The sequence below is a fragment of the Paramisgurnus dabryanus genome, chromosome 4, assembly GCF_030506205.2.
Source record: "Paramisgurnus dabryanus chromosome 4, PD_genome_1.1, whole genome shotgun sequence".
In the NCBI taxonomy this organism is placed as follows: domain Eukaryota; kingdom Metazoa; phylum Chordata; class Actinopteri; order Cypriniformes; family Cobitidae; genus Paramisgurnus; species Paramisgurnus dabryanus.
The window spans coordinates 1,696,790-1,718,196 of NC_133340.1; the positions used below are offsets into that span (position 1 = coordinate 1,696,790).

The 21,407-nt window shown below is 37.6% G+C and overlaps 1 protein-coding gene across 1 annotated transcript in view; it reads left to right on the forward strand.

Annotated features, from left to right (window-relative positions):
* The first annotated feature begins 90 nt into the window (after positions 1 to 90).
* The window catches only part of LOC141282057 (cilia- and flagella-associated protein 58-like), a 33,166-nt gene continuing 11,849 nt past the window's right edge, over positions 91 to 21,407 (forward strand). The window contains exons 1-3 of the mRNA XM_073814448.1: positions 91 to 153; positions 2,364 to 2,483; positions 7,083 to 7,216. Of these exons, the coding sequence (XP_073670549.1) occupies positions 91 to 153; positions 2,364 to 2,483; positions 7,083 to 7,216 (317 nt within the window). The remainder of the gene's footprint in view (positions 154 to 2,363; positions 2,484 to 7,082; positions 7,217 to 21,407) is intronic.

Here is a 21,407-nt window from a genome sequence, read left to right on the forward strand (position 1 = left end):
CAAGCCGAGAGGAAAGGTCATTCAGACGGGTTGATAAACCCTCAACCTCTTGAGAAGTGGTGGTGAGGCGAGCCGTGTGTTGTCCTAACCATGAACCCTGCTGGGCGAGTGCTGACCGGAGAGCATCAACCTCCGCGGGATCCATCTTGGCAAGTTCGTCCTGTCAGGAACCACAAAAGTCAGGAATCCCAATGCAGAGGTTTTTAATGAGAAACACAATGTCAGGTATGTATAGGAGATAACACTCTATGTCTTCATGAAAAATGTAAATGTGAAAGGCAAAACACTCTGTGACGTCAGGAACAGGCAGGCACTCGCGGTGGGAAACCCAGCAGGGCTGTAGGACATCCACCCTCCGTCCACACTCGAAACAACCCGACACAGGGCAGAGAGAGTTCCAGGCGGGGCACAGCAGGAGAGAGAGAGAGAGGCGGACTGAGTCTTCAGCAGAGAAAAGTGCTGGACAGCGCACAGCAGGCGTCCGAGTCTTAAGCAGGATTATGCGCAGAGCGCACTGCAGCTGGACAGCGCTAGATGTAGTCGGCGCTCAGAGAATCCGCAGACAGAGTGTAAATGGAGGCTAGGCGGGGAACACACCACTCGGGAGAGACTGACAGCGGGGCGAGGAATCTGAAGGGATAAGGCAGCAGAGAGCACGGTAAATAATCCAGACAAAACTACACACAGTTACTCGACACGACAGGACTAGAACTAGCCAGGCTAGCGGGCACGAACATACAAAGACGAACTTGCAAGGAACAGAGGAAACGAGGGGAATTTAAATCAAACCGGATGGGCAATTAATATGGATCAGGTGTGGGACGCCGGTGAGAAGAGTCGGAGATAATGAGGTCACCAGGTGGAAGGCGCGCACGTGTGGAGCTGTCAAAACATAAACACAACACAACACATGGTGAAACAAAGACAAAGCGGCCAATAAGACCGAATTCATGACACAAGTCAAGTCAATGATCAAGTCTAGTCAAGTCAATGATCAAGTCATAGTGTGTGCTCGTCTTGTCCATTTTAGTTATCTGTTTTGTTTTTTTGCCCCCACGTGGGCGTTTCTTTGGTTGATAAACCCTGTTGAGTTCACCTTACCTGCAATTGGGAGGTTTAAAGAAATAAATAACCCAAAAATGAAAATGTCCCCATATTTTACTCATCCTCAAGCCTTTCTAGCTTCAGGCAAACATCCTGGCTCTTTTCAGCTTTATAATGACATTGGATAGCGCCCCATTTTTAAAGCTCCAAAAAGCACATCCATCAATCAAAAACTAATCCATATGGTTATTGAATGTCTTCCGAGCCGAACCAATAGGTTTTTGTAAAAAAATATATATTTTAAAATTTATAAACTATGGCTAGAGATGTGACAAAAACTCATCGCTTCACTTCAGAAGACATTTAATAACTTTATGGATTAGTATTTGATGGATGGATCTGCTTTGGGGCACTATCCAATGCTAATAAAAAGCAAGTAAACATTTTTATGGAGTTCCTTTAACATGCGTCCTTAAGGGCTCGTTATAGTTGTGCGTAGGTCCTACGGCGTAGCCGCGACGGCGTAGGTTCCACGTCGGTTTTCATTTATACTTTTGCATTGTCGTCCGCGTCGACGTGCAAACACACGCGCAGACTGCTGGTAGCCAGTATACACGCGTGTAACCACAGTAGCAGCGCGACCGTCAAAGAAGAGGAAGGCTGGTAAGTTAACCCACAAATGAAGAAGAATCAGCAACTTGTTGTGTATGATTTGAGAAGACAAGCAATGATGGAAGTAAATAAACAACGACTTTTGTTGCAGTTTAAGTTAAATCACTCCTCAACTTGGCTCATCTTTGTTTTTACTGTCGTAAACGGAAATACCTATGACACAATTTTTTTCCACCTGATGGGAGGGGTTCTGGTGGACCAGTCACAGTGCTTGTGGTCCACGTAGACCTGACGCGCTGTTAAAAATTTTGCGAGGGGCATGTCAGACTACGCAGAGCTACGCACAGGCTACAGATAACCAACGGCGTAGAGTTTACGCATAACTATAAATTGGACTTTAGATCGCACAAATTTCCGTGGTATAGTCATGGAATATTTTGCTCATTTATCCATGTCATTGTCACAGATCTCTGCATTTTTCCGTGTTCGTACCCCAGACTTTCTTTTACGTTTCAGTTTCATGTATTGGTTACTCAATTGTTTTTCCTATTTTCTTACCATTGTCGCTTGGGTTTGGGGTTAGAACGACTTTCTGTTACATAAAATGACATCCAAACCTTCCCAATGAAGTGCTTCAGTGTGTACCATAGCTGTCATTTGTTTTACTCCGTGTTTAACGGCATGTTGTGTTTGTTTTGCGGTTGCAGGAAAAGGAGAAACTCTACATTGAGCTAAAACACATCCTGGCACGACAGCCCGGTCCAGAAGCCGCTGAGAAACTGCAGGTCTATCAGCGAACACTCCGCGAGAAGACCAAACAGCTGAAGGTACTCATCTTATTTCACCTCATTTTAGTTGGTTCTTCTCTTTTCTCGTCTTTTTAAAAAATGAATTATAATTAAACAACATTTTATTTGTATGTGTCTGCTCTCACTCTCTTTGAATCACAGATTCACACTGACAGTCTTCTGAAAGCATAAATCACTCCATCTCCCTTTTTTCCCTTTTTCCCCTTTCCGCCTTTCTCCATAACACCAAATGAATAATTAGTTACCTCAGCACTTCATAAGGAGTTCAAGTCCAGTTGAAGACAGCATCATCATTTTAAATGATTTAGTCTTGTTTAAGCCGCCTCGTTTCTGCCCCATAAAAAGGCAAGAAATAAGAGCAGTTAAAAAGTTACGAGTCTCTACTGCGCTTTAAGTGACCTTATAATGTCCATATGGCTTTGATATAAGTTGACGTTGAAGCACTTTTTATGATCGCTTTTGTCATAAAACGACTACAATTAGGATTCTAAAAAAAATATTCGGCAACCCAGAAACCGATTTGGGATCCTAAACCGAGCCAAACCGATAATGAAAGGTGCTTTCGCCGTTCGTTAAAGAAATTTCTGTAACTGACTTTAAAGACTTTAGGCCCCTTAGCTCAGCAGAATCTCAGAGCGGTGATCTATTACAATATCTGCAGCGCGGATTATAAAACTCTCTAGCGCCCCTGAGCTCTGCCCAAAGGTACAAGTGTTGAGAGTTTAACTTTCTGAGAATTTATTACCATCCTTAAAATGAATTGTGCACCACCAACGTCACTGGCAGAGCTCTGAATAAACAAAGCTCAAACCCGAACTTCAGCATAATTAACATTAGAATAGAAGCTCTGCTAATGAGCCAAGGTGAAATTCATCCCACCCTTTGTTTTGATTGAAACCCAAACCCCCAGACCAGCGCCTTTAGAAAATGAATAATTAACCCTGGTCCTTTGACTCCCGTGCTTGTTTAGGAGTTGTTGCTTTTGTCCATAAAATACCTACGCGAATGTGAGTGTTGTTGGAGGTTATGTAAAAGCCTTGCGGCACATGGAGCATTTTTGCTAATTAAGATATTATGGGTATTTTTTGTTTGAAAGTTGAAGAATGAGCTTTTGCAGGTTCACCATGGCAAGCTTGCAAATCATTTGAGCTCCAAGAATTTGTTGCAAACCTTTGTTGGCAACAATGGAGAGTTTGGCATCAAAGTATTTGATAAATATGATCTGCTGATACTGGCAAACCTTTTTACAATAAAAGACAATTCATTTATCACAACTGTCAAACTATCATCCAAAGCGAGTTTTCATGTTGAATGTTATGAATGGGAGAAAAGCTCAAGCGAGTTAAAATGAGAAAATTACCAAATCTTACCAAAAACTTTTTGTGCTGAATATACTTTCCAAATCTTACAGTTAAACAGCCTATATTATGCCAATTTTAACAATATGTAGAAGTCTAGCTGTTTTCATGTCTGTACCTTTAAATGCAAATGAGCTACTGCTTTTATTTAAAATAGATTGCATTCCTGTCAATACAGTCTTGGACGATAGTATCGTTAGACGCATTAGTGCTACAACATGCTAACAAACACATTTAAAAATGCTTTTGGGTAAAATTAACCAGTTAGTCAGTGGCTGTGGGCGGGGCTTTGTGTGTGACATCACATTAACAAGAGAATCAAAACGGCAAGTCTAATGAGACTGCTTTGGTTTAACGGGGATTAATAAATAATGAGAGGGTGTGTATTTTTTCATTGTAAGGTCAATACACATTTAAGTCCAAACACCTTGTAAAAGTAGACTTTGCATAATATGGGTCCTTTAAAGGGGACATACTAAGAGAATCAGACTTTTTCCATGTTTAAGTGCTATAGTTGGGTCCCCAGTGGTTTTATCAACCTTTTAAATGTGAAAAAGATCAACCCAGTAACTAAACCATTCTGTGCAAGCATGTGAAAAAATAGGTCATTGAAATGTGGCTCCCCTTGTGATGTCAGAATGGGATAATACCACCCCTTAATCTGCACTATCCAAACGCAACACTGCCATTTAGTGCAAAGATCAACTCATTTGCATGTTAAAGGACACACCCAAAAACGCACATTTTTGCACACACCTACAGATTGACAATTTTATCTTGCTATAATAAATTATCTATATGATATTTTGAGCTAAAACTTCACATATGTACTCTGGGGACATCAAAGATTTATTTGACATCTTAAAAAAGTCTTGTGAATGTTGCACTTCTGACACTTACCATACATGTAAGGGATTTCTTCATTTATTAATCTTTGCTCTCTCACATTTATTCTATTCCCTCTCTGGCAACTACTTTCCGCCTCCTCCTCGATTTATGTGATCGGTGAGCTTTGGGCCATTGGGTCACCGGCACAGTGTGGTTGCATTGGAAGAATGACAATTAGAGCTTGACTTATATGTGCAAAGACTGACAGAGATCAATGGGATTCACTTGAGAAAATCTCACTTATTGAAGAGACTGACATGACCACCTGCTCCAGCAAAAACGCATCTTCATTGATAGATTGTGACTGTTTCATCACACGTGCGTCGTCTGAAACCATCTATAGGGTTGAGGAGACGCTTTAAAGAAATTGACAAATGTACATTTAGCGGCTTCGCAATATTTCGATGGTTTGTGATGTAAGCAAGCACAAAAATATGGTATTATAAAGCATTAATCTGAGAGATCAGCGATTTTACTGTGGTAATGAAGTATTAGTTTTTGTTTATGGTGAAATCTTTGTAATATAGAACCTTGAGTTGCTGCTTGAATAAATAATTAAATCGTCTTTAAGTAATCATTGCATTTCTAAAGAATTGTCACGATAATTTTTTTGTTAAATAACATATTTTGGGGTGAAACGGATATTACAGACATATTTTGTAAGATTTATAAGAAATTTAAATAAGTTTATAGGAACCTTGTGTGATAAAATCACAGTCAACATTTGAAGTGATCAAAACCTTTCATAAAAGTTGTCCTAAAACCAAAATGTGTACACATTCTTGTCATAGGACAACTTTGATTACCTTTTTTGATCCATTTCAAATGTTGACTAGTATATTTCCGATAACACTTTGCAAAAAGCTTGTATTTGTTAACATTAGTAAATGCATTAGCTGTCATGAGCTGACAATGAGCAATATAGTTTTTCAGCATTTATCAATTTGTCATTTTACTTCATTGTGCATTTATGAACAGTAACAGTTACAACATTTGATAAAACATGTATTGGTATATGCTGAAATTACCATTAAGAAAGATTATTAAAGGAGTTTTGTTCATTCACGTTAAATAATGTGTTAACTAATATAAAAAAATATAGGGCCCTATTTTAACGATCTAAGCGCATTGTCTAAAGCGCACAGCGCACGGTCTAAATGGGCGTGTCCGAATCCACTTTTGCTAATTTAACGGGAAAAATGAATTGTGCGCCGAGCGCACGGTCGAAAAGGGTTGGTCCTATTCTTTTTAATGAGTAATGGGAGTGTTTTGGGCGTAACGTGCAATAAACCAATGAGAGTCTCAGCTTTCATCCCCTCTAAAAGCCAGTTGCGCTGGCGCTATGTCTAATCCCTATTTAGATGACGGACTTTGTAAACTGAAAAACTAAGCGGAGTAAGAAGATCCCCAGTTTAAGACTAATGTTAAATAATTGTGTTGTTTTCACTTGTATTGAAATTGTTATTTTTGAATTAAAACCTTTAAAACCTGTTTTCTTTTAGTCATGGAAGTAAAAATAGCAGGCTTTTGATTACTGTTCCAATATCATCAAAAAATTATTTACAAATACGTAAGAAAAGGTTTGTACTCTAAAAATACTTTATTTGTAACAAACAGGAGATAAGAATTTACAAACAGCACTTGGACAGCGTCATGTTTTTTTTTTTAAAGCATTACTTAAAAATGTTTCTCATCTCACCATATCCACAGGTACAGAGTCATCATATACAATAAATCCGTGAGGTAGCATTTAAAAAAAAAAAACATTTAAAAACAGATGCATTTGTTTAAAGCAAAGCATTTATTTACTTACCAGGCTACAGGTGAAGCAGCTCTTTACGCCTGCTAACGTCTCATAATTAGTCTCAATAATAATCTTTTACATTTGAATGCTTTAATCTTTCATATTTAAAAGCTTTTTTGTGCTGCTGCACATCCATGTATGTGATAAGCAAACCCGTGTTGTCGTCCCGTTTATAGGCGCATATTTCTAATGCGCTCATTAAATAACAAAAACATATTGTACCATTGACTTTAGACTGGCGTAGTCTATTTTAGTTGCCTCAAACTAGCAACGCGCCAACAATGCGCCTGAACACACCTCGTTTTTTAGATCAGAACGCCCAAAATAAAATACGGCAATATATAGTGTCACATTTCTTCAGACGCTTTTCTGCTTGCGATTGTAAAAACAAAGATGGACCAAGTTGAGGAGCGATATTTAACAACACGCTTTCTGTTTGCCGCCATCACTGCTTATGCTTTTCCAACAACTTGCAAGAAGCTGCTTTTACTTTGATATTGTGGGTTACACCAGTAACAGAGACAAGGCTAATTAGTGTTTTGTCTTTCTTTTGTCTTTTCTCTACAGGCCCTAACAGCTGAACTCAACATGCACGAATCCCTGTCAGAAGACTACAAGTATGAGATCGAACGCCTGGCTCACGAACTTCAGGAGGTTAAGAAGAAATACCTTGCGCAGAAGAAGAAAGACCAGGAGATCAGGTGAGAACCACAGAACAGAGATGTTTAATTGTTTTATTAAAGTGTTGTTTAACTAAACATGAATATTCTAATAAAAAAATTGGATTATTTTATACTCAACTAAACGTGACCCTGGACCACAAAAGCAGTCATAAGTAGCATGGGTGTATTTGTAGCAAAGTTTATTCAGCTTTCACATGATATAAATTGCTGAATTGACCCATATGATGCATTTGGTTTTGGGGTCCAGGGTCACAAAAAATAAGCAATAAGCAAAAAGCACCTACACTCCCTCTCCCACCCAACTTAACTTTGTTGCCTCTTTAAAATAAGGTGCATAACGGATAATAAAGTTAATATAAAAACATAGCGAAAGGACTGCACATAAATTTCAGCAATCAAAAAGAAGTTACAAATGTTGTTTTCGGCCAAGTCCTTTTAGACATGTGCAAGTATTTGAGTGCATATGGAATCAATTGGAAGACATTAATTCCTGTTTAGCATATAATGCAATATGACGGTAAGAGCTCTGTGAATTCATGTGTACCATGGGCCTGATAGGGGATAGGAGATGACCTTTGATATTGCCAACAATCAAAAATAAACAACAGCCTGTGACACAGCTGATGATGGTACCTCAAATAACATGAACAAGAAAAAACATAAGGAGAAAAGGTGTTTGGAGTTGGAAAGGTTTCTCTCATCTTGTTTCTGTGTTCTCAGGAGCAAATCCTGACACAAAAAATTATAGAGTGATATAAAGTCTGTGTTAGTTTGTGAGAAATATGCTGTGTGTAGACGTCTGCCAGTTTCCTCCGCTATTGGCCTTTGATCTAATGAAATTATGTATAATTGTGCGGTCCTTTGGTAAACATGTCTGTTGCTTAACCTGGAAGAACCTTATTTTTTCTAACGTGCTCGCTCATATTTTCTCTCAGTGGAGGTTTTCTATTCATTTTTATGCAGTATGCTAACCACTGGCGTTGCATACACACACACACACACACACACACACACACACACACACACACACACACACACACACACACACACACACACACACACACACACACACACACACACACACACACACACACACACACACACACACACACACACACACACACACACACAAAAAATCTAGATTTAAACATTATGGGTGGGTAGTGGGAGTCTTTGGAGAATGCCTGACTGCTTTTGTTTTGCACCTTAATGACATGAAAATTAAATCATCTATCATCTTTGATGATCATAATTTTCATTACTTACTTCCAGACAATGAGTTAATTTATACAATAATTGAGATATAAGGTGCATTTAATGATTTGCAGCAGTATTTAATGCACAGTATACAGAGATTTCTTTATTGCACTTTCAAATTATTCTGCTCTACCGTGTTTTGACACAGAAGGGAACATTTTTAAAATGCCTTTTTTATAGGTGTAAGTATAAGTAACACTGTATAATTACAGTTTTTTTCGATTGCTAAACGCCAGTGGGCACAACTGGAGTCACATGTGCAAAACTCTAACTACAGTCTGCACAGCAGCAGTTCATGTGGACCAAACTCTAGTTCGTTTTTCATTGCTTGAACACAGTTTTCAAAACTTTACACACTTATTCCATGACTTTAACCACAACCTGCACAACACTGTGGATTTACAGCACTTTGTTCAAATGCTAACACACTGCTGTCAAAACTGTGAATCACACATTCAAAACACAATTGATTTCAGCCTTGTGCCTTTCAAACACAGCTGATTGCAATTTCATATAAATATAAATTCCAATTTCATATATATATTTCATTTATATATAATATTACCTTTCATGTACTTTAAGTTTCTACCTTTTTTCTCATTACTGTAATTCCGTAAATTACTACAGACAACTGAAGCAAACTGCTAATTTTCATTTACCCTAAAAAATTATGATGTTCTAAAAAAATATTGTGATAAATCAATAAATAAATCATTCTTTAAAGAAAACATTACTTGGTGTGACATCACTGAAATTGTTAAAACTGTAAAGATATAAAGTTAGTATTTTGTGTATTGGTGTTTGATGTTAGTGTTTTTCCTCTCAGTGTGTTGTGAGTGACAGTGTGTGTTATCTCAGTGAGGGTTATGTTTAGTGTTTGGCTGCACGGAGCTGTTTTGAGCCATATGTTAAGAGTTGTGCTCAGGTGACTTTTGGTAGTGCAGACTGTAGTTAGAGTTTTGCACATGTAGCTCCAGTTGTGCCCACTGGCGTTTAGCAATCGAAAAAAACTGTAATATTGTTATCTTTTAATTAGTTTGTATTCTTCATATCAGTGATTCTCAACCAGTGGGCCGCGGCCCACCAGTGGTCCCTCTAGTCCCATCTGGTGGGCCACGTATACAGTGGTAGACTACGGACAAATGATTTGTATAAATCTTTTTATATTCACATCTGATTTTTCTTATGAATTTATATGAATTAAAAACACTCATTCAAGATGCATGATCTAAAAGCCAATTCATGTTTAAATATCGCAACAAATATTATGTCTCGTCAGATAGAACCTATGTGCAATCAGATGCAGTAACATGTGAATGGGGTCACAAACAGCAAGTCAGCGTTGTGCCACATTAAAAAGAAGGCGCTCTTACAATGCTCCGCTGTGTGATACCCTGAAAGGAATCAAAATCCTCACCCCTAGGTCAGTTTTAAATGCACACACTTTCCCCTACTGTAGCACCACTTTCTGACATGCATTTTGCATCAGTTTCTGAAGCTCAGGGTTTCCCCCTTTCGCATATTTTTTTGACGTACAAGATAATTTATAAAGGCGTAATTTAATTCAGCCGCTAAAAAAAAATGAATAGACCACTTTATGTTATGATAATCATGTATACATGTAGCCATATTTTTATGATTTCAGTTCAGTTTCTGTTGACTTTAGACAGCGAACCTCAGGAGTGATATAAAATCACCCCAATACAACAGCAATGTACAGACCAAGAAAGGACACGTGAAAGGTGTTTTTAATTATTCACTTTTGAATTGTTCCAAAATAAATGTTAAAATATTAGCATTGTGTTGTTAAAAAATGAATTTGTTTTCTTTTCAGTAAGCCTATTCAAAATCTGAATAATTTTTGTATTTTGAAATTTAGCAAATTAATGCAAATAAAAACATTTTTTATTATGAATTTGGCAGAAATGTATTTTGGCAATTGATAGAATGAAACAAAAAATTCAATTTTTTCCTTAAACACACACCTATAAATATTACATTTAGATACAGTAAACTAAAAGCAGTCTTGAAATGATCTCTTAATGTGTTCTGCGTCTGTATATTTTACCTTTTAAAGATGTAACTTCTCAAATGTACTACCCTTGAGTACTAATAAAGTCTAAGCCTAAAAGTCCACCTTTACATCTTCCACTTTAAGGGCTCTATCTTCCACCCGGTGCAATGCAGCGCAATGCACGATGCAAGTGTCTTTCGCTAGTTTCCACCCTGCGCAATGATAATTTTCATATTTAGCGCCACGTTGTTTAAACAGCAAATGCGTTTGCGCCCATTTTTGCGCCCATGGGCGTTCTGATGTAAAAACGAGGTGTGTTCAGGCGCATTGTTGGCGCGTTGCCATTTTGAGGCAACTAAAATAGTCTACGCCATTGACCTACAAAAACCTGATCTAAAGTCAATGGCGCAATATGTTTTTTGTTATTTAAAGAGCGCGTTAGTAATATGCGCCTATAAATGGAACGACAAAGCGGTTTGCTTATCACATACATCAATGCGCAGCAGCACAAAAACGCTTTTAAATATAAAAGATTAAAGGATTGAATGTAAAAGATTATTATTGAGTCTCTTGGACATAAATGAGGACTAATTATGAGACGTTAAAAGTCACAAAGAGCTGCTTCACCTGCAGCCTGGTAAGTAAGGGGTTGTGTACACCAAAACTTTTACGCCCGCGGCCGGTGCATGTTTTCAATTGTTTCTAATGGAAGCTCTGCGTTTTTCAAATAAGCCAGCAGCCAGCGGTTTTCTTCCGCGCTGAAAACCGGCGCCCAGCGTTTTTTCCGCGCTCAGCACTGAGCACCGAGAGTTGAAAAATGTTCAACTTTGGATGAAAAGCTCCGCTTGTCAATGTCAGTTCTCACGCGGCCGTCCAATCACAGTGGAGGTGGGGCGGGACAAGTATCACAGCAACCAACCGTCTCACAGCTGACGTATCAGAGCTACCAAAGCGCTTAGCTGAAGAAAGCTGGCACTCAGCTGAAAAACAACTGGCATTCGGCGTTGTCCAGGCGTTTTCAGCCGCGTTTAAAAGTCTTGGTGTGTCCAGCCCCTTAGTAAATAAATGCTTTGCTTTAAACAAATGCATCTGTTTTCAAATGTTTTTTTTTAATGCTACCTCGCGGATTTATTGTATATGATGACTCTGTACCTGTGGATATGATGAGAAATATTTTTAAGTATTCCTCATTCATCTGCAGGGGTACCACTAGGTTTACCTTTAGTGATTTTAGTAATGCAAAGGGAATGTCACAATGCATTGTTGTTGTTTTATTCTTTTGTTATTCTGTGTCGATACTATCATGTTTAGAAAGGTGGTCCTTGAAATGTTTTAAACAGTCATTGGTGGGCCGTAAGTTGCAAAAGGTTGAGAACCCCTGCTTTATATATATAAAGTAACGTTTTTATCCAAAGCGACTTATAGTTCAATACAATATATAATTTTTTTTATCAGTATGTGTGCTCGCTGGATGCGAACCTATGACCTTTTGCACTGCTAATGCAATGCTCTACCTCTGAGCTATAGAGGAGCTTATTTTGTTTAAGGTTTTGTTTTGTTAATATGCTGTGTTAATCTTGGTGCTAAAGCCATTATGCCCAAAGTTTTTTTTACTATTGTAGGAAAACATAATGGTTGTGTTCTCTTAGCATGTTTAATAAAATATCACCATGCATTCTTTCTACTCAAGTAAGAGTTCATCTTTAGAGCTGATTGAGATGTTGTAATCTTTAACCTAATAGTATACATTGTATATACAGTTATTCAGCGCTCCTAATTTCGTCGAATTCCATTCAATGTTAGTTCATGGTGCATTAACTAATGTTAACAATTACAACGGTCAAATTATTATTATTTATTTGTATAATCATTTACATATATTGAACACATTATTGTGACAGCCACTGTATAAATATATTCAGATTACACCCATCTCTGTGTAGTATCACTGTTACCATAACAGTGCAGAAAATATACCATTTATACATACACATCTGGCTGAAGGGCAATTTACTGGTAAGTAACAGTTATACACAAAGTCGTGCATTATTTATTGTATCTGTTTACTCATCTATTGACTCATTTTGACCCATCTAAATCCACCCATTGATGTTTCCATAATTGCTACTCTAAGCCATAAAAGATTTTCTGCCCATTAGAAATGAAGTCGGGGCGGGCCGCAACATGTGCTAATCAGAAAGGTTAAACAAGCCAGGCAGGCTGATTTTCATTGCGTTTTCCCTCGCTCATGTGTTCCTATCATCTCCTGTCAGGAAAAGCTACCATTTCTGCCTCATTCTGTTTGTGTGGCTGTAGATCAGCTTGGTCGGATTGCTAGACTAGTTTAAAATCACATTACACCAGCAAACCCATTGTGCTGTGAAGCGCAAACAGTGTGAATTTTCTTAAACCACGACAACAAATTTTTAAATCCATCAATCAATAGCCACAGTTTAATCTAGCCAAGATTTTCTGTTACAAATCAAGTTGCTAGAGCTATTTCAATTCAGCCATCATGTCTCATATAGACTGCAAATCACCCAAGAGCTTTCCTCAAATATCTACTTGTTGGCATGTGGAAAACTTCTCGTACTCATTAGTAACCCGCTATACCTGGAATCAGAACATACGTGTGGGATTTGTGCAGAACTAAGCCATTGGTCGCAGCCCACAACATGTCAGAGAATAAAAGGAAATCGATAGGTTGCCCATCAGCCTGGCTTAAGTCCTGTGTTTAAATATGAACCCAAGGGAATTCAAAACAGCAGGGAGAAGAGATGTCTGTGGCAGGCCAGGACAAAGGGTTTGTGTGTTAAAGAACAAGGAAAAGATGTAGTATACTAAACATGAATAACTGTATTGACTGTATGAACAAACATTAACAAGAATTAATCCATGTTGAAAAACTATTGTTAATTAATGCATTTACTAATGTATACTAAAACAACCTTAGGGGTTGTGCACACCAAAGTTTTTAAACACCGCCCAGTGGACGCTGACTGCCAGGTTCCTTCATCTGAGTGCTTTGGTTGCTATGATACCTCTGCTTTGTTTATCCGTCATTGTACAATGTGCCGGTTGGTTGGTGTGATATTTGCCCCGCCCCTCCTCCACTGTAATTGGACAGCCATGTGAGAACTGACATTGACAAGCTGAGCCTTAATCGGTATCGGCAGATAAAAGCAATTTTAACTATCGGAAGAATGTTTAAAAACAGCTAATGGTCAGGGCAAATTATATTCTGGCAATCAAGAGGGGCAAAAAAATAAATGCATCAAAGTTTGTGCTGAACTATACATTTTTTTTGCTGCCTTAAAATGTTTAGTTGAATTAACTCAGATTTACAAGTCATTTTAACTTACTCTTATATATCTAGACAGTATATAAGTTGCTATAACTTATAAAATGTAGTTGACTTCTTTTAACTATATTTTATAATTTATAACAACTGATCTCTCGTCAAAATAAAATAATAAGAAGCTAAAATGACTTGTTAACTAAAAAGTTGAACTTAAAATTTTAAGGCGGTAAATAATTTTTTTGTGTGTGTGTGTGAGTTAGTTTTAATTGGGTCACAATGACAACAGAATTTAAGTTTTTACACTGTAAAAATACTTTGCTGCCTTAAATGTTTTTGTTGAATTACCTCGGATTAACAAGTCATTTCAACTTACTATTATTTATCTTGACTAGAGATGAGTTGTTATAACTACAGGTGAGTTGTTATAACTTATAAAATTAAGTTGACTTTTCTCAACTATATAAGTTGTGACAACTCATCTCTGTTGACATGACTTGTAAATCTGAGTTGATTTACAAAAATTTTTAAGGCAGCAAAGTTTTTTTTACACTGTACGCTCTTCACTTATACACTGTAAAAATGAATTGTTGGTTCAACTTAAAAAAAATAATTTACTGGCTGCCTTATAATTTTGATTTAATTTGACTTAAAAATATTAGTTTACTTAAAACAGTTGTAAAAACCTTGTTAACTAATATTTTTGAGTTGAATTAATTCCAAAATTTAAAGCAACCAGGTAACTTACTTTTTTAAGTTGAACCAACAAATCAAATGGTTGCCTTAAAATTTTGAGTTGATTTGATTTAATAGTTTTATTAGGGGTGTCAGTTGATTAAAATATTTAATCTAGAATAATCGCATGATTGTCATGAGTCAACTCGCGATCAATTGCAAATTATATGGACTAATATAGATACTTTATGCAAATGTATGTTTACCTCAGCCTGTGTACATTTTCGACAGAACCATCAGCCATTGTTTTGTATCTGAATTTTCCTTTAAGAATACCCTTTTCTTTCTCCATTTCTGTTTGCTGCTGCATCATTTGTGACGCGTGCTGGCAAATTGAGTCAGAATGAGCAAATTAAAAAATTAGTTATTTATATTTTGACATTCTATATTAAAAACTTCAAAACAATGGATGATTTGGCGGAATCTGACAAAACATGACAGAACTACATTTGTTTGAAGCTGACAGAGACAGCAAAGTTAATTTTAAGAAAAAAAGGACCACATCCTACCTTAAAATCACTGGTAAAACTAATAGGTTTGGCACACATAAATTCAACAAGAACATCAATACCAATTGGCATATAACATCAACAATTGGAAAGAGCAGTTCGTAAGCAGTAAATGACATATTGTGTCTTTTAATTAAATTTTTCTCAGAAACAATTAATATATATATATATATATATATATATATATATATATATATATATATATATATATATATATATATATATATATATATATATATATATATATATATGTAATAAACTAATAAACGAATCAGCATATCAAGAAATTCATTTAATTGAAATTGTAATTGATTGACACCCTCAGTGCACTTTTAAAGTATATCCAGTTGTATTAAATTTACCTTTGGGCAGCATGGCGACTGTTTAGTGCAGTTTAAAAGGCAAATGGCATGTCAAAGAATCTGCAGTGGCATTATAAAGTATATGAATCTTGCTGTCTTTGTTCTTAATAGCAGCCTCTCGCTGATCAAAAGGCCCGGCGCTGTGTAATTTTCTGCCTAATGTTAATGACTGCATGGTTGCTTTCAAGACCAATTGAAATTCCTCTAATTAATTTTAGATTAAAAATAGTTTCCCAGCCTTTTTTTCACAACTATGAAATAATCTGTGGGTACAGAAGCCATACATATGTTTGTTTATACTGTATTTCTTGCCTTCTTTTTTGTGCTTCACGCTATTGATCATATTTTTCTCTTTCTGCTTTTGAGATGCATGTGCTCATAGACCATTTAAACTTATTTTCAAACCTCTTACTCTCCTCTGTATATACAGTTTAGCTTCACTAAGGTGTGGAAACTGACTCCATCTGCTCCAAAACTCTACAAGCCATTTTGGCTCGCTCGTAACTTTGGCTTACTTTGCCTTAACCACCCAATGTGTTCTTTCCTCTTGGTTTTTTAGCACAGCTCACATTGACTTCGTGTATAAAGGGTGACCTATTTGTTTTTGCTTGTAAGCATGATAGCTTGGATAGTCTGTTGCTTGCTCTGGGTATCTAACAATAAGCTACAGACATGAGTGACATACAGACCGATAGCTTCCCAGGAGTTTGTTTTGTTCCTGAAATATTTTTGATGACTTTGACAGTGATGTCAGAGGCGCATGCACGACCTACGTGTACAATTTACACACGGCTGCAAAAATCTCGCCGTGCACTTAAAGTACACTCTTCTGATGATGAAAATTGCGTCACGGCACTATACAAGGACCCATATAATTCTGCATTAAAGGGACACTCCCCTTTTTCTGAAAATAGGCTCATTTTCCAGCTCGCTGAGTTAAACATTTGATTTTTACAGTTTTGGAATCCATTCAGACGATCTCCAGGTCTGGCAGTAACACTTTTAGCATAGCTTAGCACAATCCATTGAATCTGGTTAGAGCATTAGCAAAAACAGTGCTCAAAAAACTGTTTCGATATTTTTCCTATTAAAATTAGAAAAGCACAGTGCATGAAAATAGTCCCCTGCTATTGAAAGTTACCAAGGGGACTTTTTCGGCTGCTGCGTAATATCATTCCGCCTGCTGCAGCCATGTTACGGCAGCAAAATCCTTGATTATTACACCAGAATAAGAGTATAGTTCCTAGCCATATCTGCCTAAAAAATCGCAACTTTATATTTTCTGTTGGTCTTAGGACACGATGTAACTACAGAAGGGGGCGTCATTGTCTGTGTGTATATTTACATACTGTATAAGCTTGTGTTTTCGCCCCGCCCCCAAAGGGAACAGCGTTGCTCCTGAATAGGCATAGTTTGCCCAAAAACGAAAATAATATCATTAATGACTCACCCATATGTTGTTCTATATTCAGAAGACCTCCGTTCATCTTCAGAACACAGTTTAAGATGTTTTAACGTTAAATTTTATTCCGAGAGCTTTGTGTCTCTTCCATTGAAAATCTATGTACGGTTTCCATGTCCAGAAAGGTAATAAAAACATGATCAAAGTAGTCCATGTGACATCAGTGGGTCAGCTTGAATGTGTTGAAGCATCGAAAATACAGTTTGGTCCAAAAATAGCAAGAATTACAACTTTATTCAGCATTGTCTTCTCTTCCGGCTCGAGCGTGAAGTCACGTGACTGTAGTGACGCAGCTGATCTGTCCCTCAGACATGTTTGCTAAGTTTTTTTTCCAGACTGTAAAAAAAGCTTGGGCGCACAAAACAAAAGAAAAATAAAAGAAGCTGGGGGCGGAACAGATAACAGTCAGCCGCCTTGTACGTCAGTCGCGTCACTGACTTTATGCGGCGCCGCAGTCGGATGACGTCATCTTTCTGTCAGTTCTTGCAGCGCAGCATGAAGTCAAACACATAATTTACACAGAGATTGTTGAATTTTTTATATAATTGGCTACATGTTTTGTCTATCAATATTTTCCATGAAGTCATTGGCTGATGGAGGAACGAGTGAGCGATATGTAACATCTCTAAAGGACGTCACGTTTTCGACGGCGCTGTTTGGATTATCTATTACAGGGGTTCTCAACCTTTTACAAGCTGGGCCCCCCCAAAGCAGGTTCATTGCTGTCGGGCCCCCCTCACACCGATCGATAGATAGATGGATAGATAGATAGATGGATAGATATAGCTTCATACTGTTGTTTGCCAGCACCTCGGCACACACGACACTGAGGTCTCATTTCAGCCGTGACTGTAAACCCAAACTGCAGGAATGCTTCATCCATTTTTGTTATGTGTTTTCAATATTAAAGTTTAGGCAATATGTAAGTGTTCGTATGTGGCTATGTTGAGAGACGTATCTGGGGACAGGGGCTATCAGCGGGACGTAGGCACAATCCTTAATAAAACCAACAAAATAATTATTTTGCAGACAATTCAGATTTTATTTTAATACATAACGATTGTAGTCTCTCGTATAGCAGTTAAAAAAAAATGCTGGCTAGGGCTGAGATTTGATCTTCTCTTAAAAAAAGTGGGATTAGTCTTTAAAAAGACTTTTGGGGTTTTGTTGTAAAGGACGGGAATGGCGCCGGGGTAAACCTTTTTTCCGCGTCCGGCTCGCGCGCGCCCGTGCAGCTTCCAAGTATACTCCCCGCGGCTACACACGGACGGCCGCGTTCGACAATATACGCAATACAAATGATTTCTTATTCAAATTATTAGTCTAACAGGTTGTCAGGGCAGCACTGGTTTGGCGACATTTACAGTACATTGAGAGACTGACGCGGCCGCCTGCAAGTTTTGGACGGGAGGGGGTCACTACACTCGCAGGTTTAACTGCAGAGTGATTTGTGCTTTCGAGTCTCCAAACACCACAAAAGTCTCAAAAACACCAGTAAAAGTCACTGGATTTGTCGCTTTTGACAAAAAAAGTTATGTTTGTGTTATAATCAGTGCTTGAAATGGGGAGAAAAGGTGGCTATACTCTCTTTGCATTGTCAAATCATGACATTTTTACATTGAAAAACAAAACTTGGAGATATTGCTGTTACAACAACAATTTATTGTTATTAATTAACAATATAAATTTACATGTTTGTGTGAGCGTGGCTGTGTGTGTATTCTTTTCAAGCACAACATTTTCTTTTTAGAAGTTGGTCATTAATAAACTTAATAGTCTTGAAGTTTGTTAAGATGGTGTACAACAATTGCATCTAGATGTTAATCAACCAAGAAAACAGCCCTGATCTTGTCTTTTCAGTCATATTTCGATTTGGTTACGACAGCAAACATAGTAAATAACTTCATAAGAAGCAGGCCTACACTTGGGTTTTACAGTTCAAATCACTTACATTTTTGACGAAATACTGACTGTTTTGGTCTATTTTAGCAGCGAAAATAGATCTGATGAATCCAAACAAAAAATCACAGCATAGCGCATCTCAGCAACACTCAATCGTGGTTTGAATGATTCAGTGATTTGAACGAATCAGTTGAGTCAAAGATTAAATGACCCATTCACAAACATCCGTCTCATTCTTGATGAATCGGCCGTTTGAACGAATCGCTTGAAGAACGACTCAATGACTCGTTTAATAAAACCGCTTATCACCTGTATTTCCACGCTCACCAGTCCAAACACATTTTAATTTTTTTCAGGAGTTATGTATATACAAAATGATAACTTTTGATGATAGTAGTTTAGTGATAAAAAAATGAAATTATTTTTTTTCAGATTAAATTTTTTGCCTCCCATCCTGTAGTCACTCGCGCCCCCCCGCGATAGTGTCGGCGCCCCCCCAGGGGGGCGGGTCCCACTGGTTGAGAACCACTGATCTATTATACTACCGCCCTATTTTAAATACACACTTTGAAGGCGGGTTCATGTGTTTAACGGAATGTAAATTACCGGATTATTCTCACATACCCTTACATGTTACGATGTAAATAGTCCTCAGATTGTATATTATATTCTATTACCAGACGGTCATGCAAAATCTGATGTAAATAATAGACTATATATCCATATTTCACGGATAATACGCATTTGTGGACAAAAATATCATTGGATGATTCACACATCTGAAACAGACTGGATTCGACTTGTGATCCCCACAAAGGTAAAAAGTCCTGTTTATTTTTGCATGTTGTCATCCAGACTCCTGTCACAAAATACTACATATATGATGCTAAAACATCTTTATCTCAAAACGGCTTCACAGGGGGTATGGTTTAGCTAAATGAGATGTAAATGAGCCCTATTGTCTCTCTAGGCCGGGAAAAGTGTTAACTCTTCTTTCTCAAATTTCTCAGCATTCTCTTTCTTGAATGTGTTAGATTCAAATGGCCACAACTTCTCCAAATCTTATCAGATTTTCATGTGTTACACATCGTTGGAAAGCTTGGAAACACTTTCAGAATATGTGAATAACTCAAAACGCCTCAGATCCGACTTGTGTCACTACTTTCCGTGGTCACAAATAAGCATATTTTCCAAAAAAAGTGGAGTGTCCCTTTAAGTCTTCAATTCAAATGATTTTTATTATTGTTCTTTGTGTGGGAAACGTAAAGATGCAAGCATTTGCAAAATCGATTGATAAAAAGCCTAACGGACCACGCGTTTCAATAGACTTCCGTTTTTCGGCTTTGATCTCTTGTTCCCTCATTCGTAGAAATGAAGGTCATTCATTTCAAACTTAATGTCACAAAGGCAAAAACAAGATAATCAATAGCTATTAAGAATATTTAAACAGCACTTGTTGATGTCCTAAATGTTACCCACATTGTTCTTGACGCCAATTTGGGATAGCCAGTAATATTTTCCAAATTTCCTTTTAAATTAAAAGCTTCGAAATGTGATTAGCGCATGACATTGCAACCATAGCAGTTTGTTGTAAGTGCTAAAATTGAGTTCGGAAAAATAAACCCACTGTGTCAATTAACAGCACTATAGGTCTTCAGACAACATTTGTCGCAAGCTATCAATACTTCCCTAACCGCAGCAAAACAAACAAATCAGTTTTAACATCTCACACGATCCGACTTGAGCTTTAATTCTGTTTGTCATCAAGTCATTTATTTTTTCTGCCATTGTTTGTGCTTGCCATACAAAGGAATGTAATCACAGCTGGCTCTGCGTATAAATTCTCCGATTCGCATGACAGGTTCTGAGCGATGGCGTCTCGTTGCCTTCGAAAACAGACAGGAGCCAAGCGCTACGCTGACAGGTTCACAGTAAATTGCATGCAAATGAGGACAGGTGGATTATTGCATTGTGGGTAGAGAGGAAGATGGACGGCAACAGTAGCCATGTTTATGCGGTGTGATGCAAACAGGAAACGGTAATGAGACCTGATCAAGCTCGACAAGACGGAAAGAAAGAGCGTGCATGTACGCACACACACACAATAAAGACCTTTAGGAACTTAAGGAATGGATGCCTTGGTTCGTAGTCTCATAGCTGAGTGAGCACTTAAGATGTAAAGGTTTGGTTGAAAGCAAAGTCAAGCTTTGATTGAGACAGCAGCTCTTGTGCGATTTGTCTTTTCCACTATACAAGTCCATTGCTTAGCTGTTTGTAAAGTATGGGATGTTTTTTGGAAACATTAGGGTGCAATTTTAAACACTGTTAGGGGCGTTTCAGTGGTAAGCTCAGCTGTCAGCACTGTTTAAAGGAAAACAACACCGATTTTTAATATTTTGCTGTTCTTACCTAAACTTAGATTAATTAATTCATACTTATCTTTTTTCAATGCATGCACTTTTAGTCTTTGTACAGCGCTTTGTGAATGTGTTAGCATTTAGCCTAGCCCCATTCATTCCTATGGCTCCAAACAAAAGTTTTATTTTGTGCCACCATACTTACTTGTGTAACTACTCATGTAACAGTCTTTAAATAGGAAAAACATGGAAGTGTTTGTGTTTGTGTTTGGTGGCTTCTAAATTCATCCCTGTTTGGATCCTAAGGAATGAA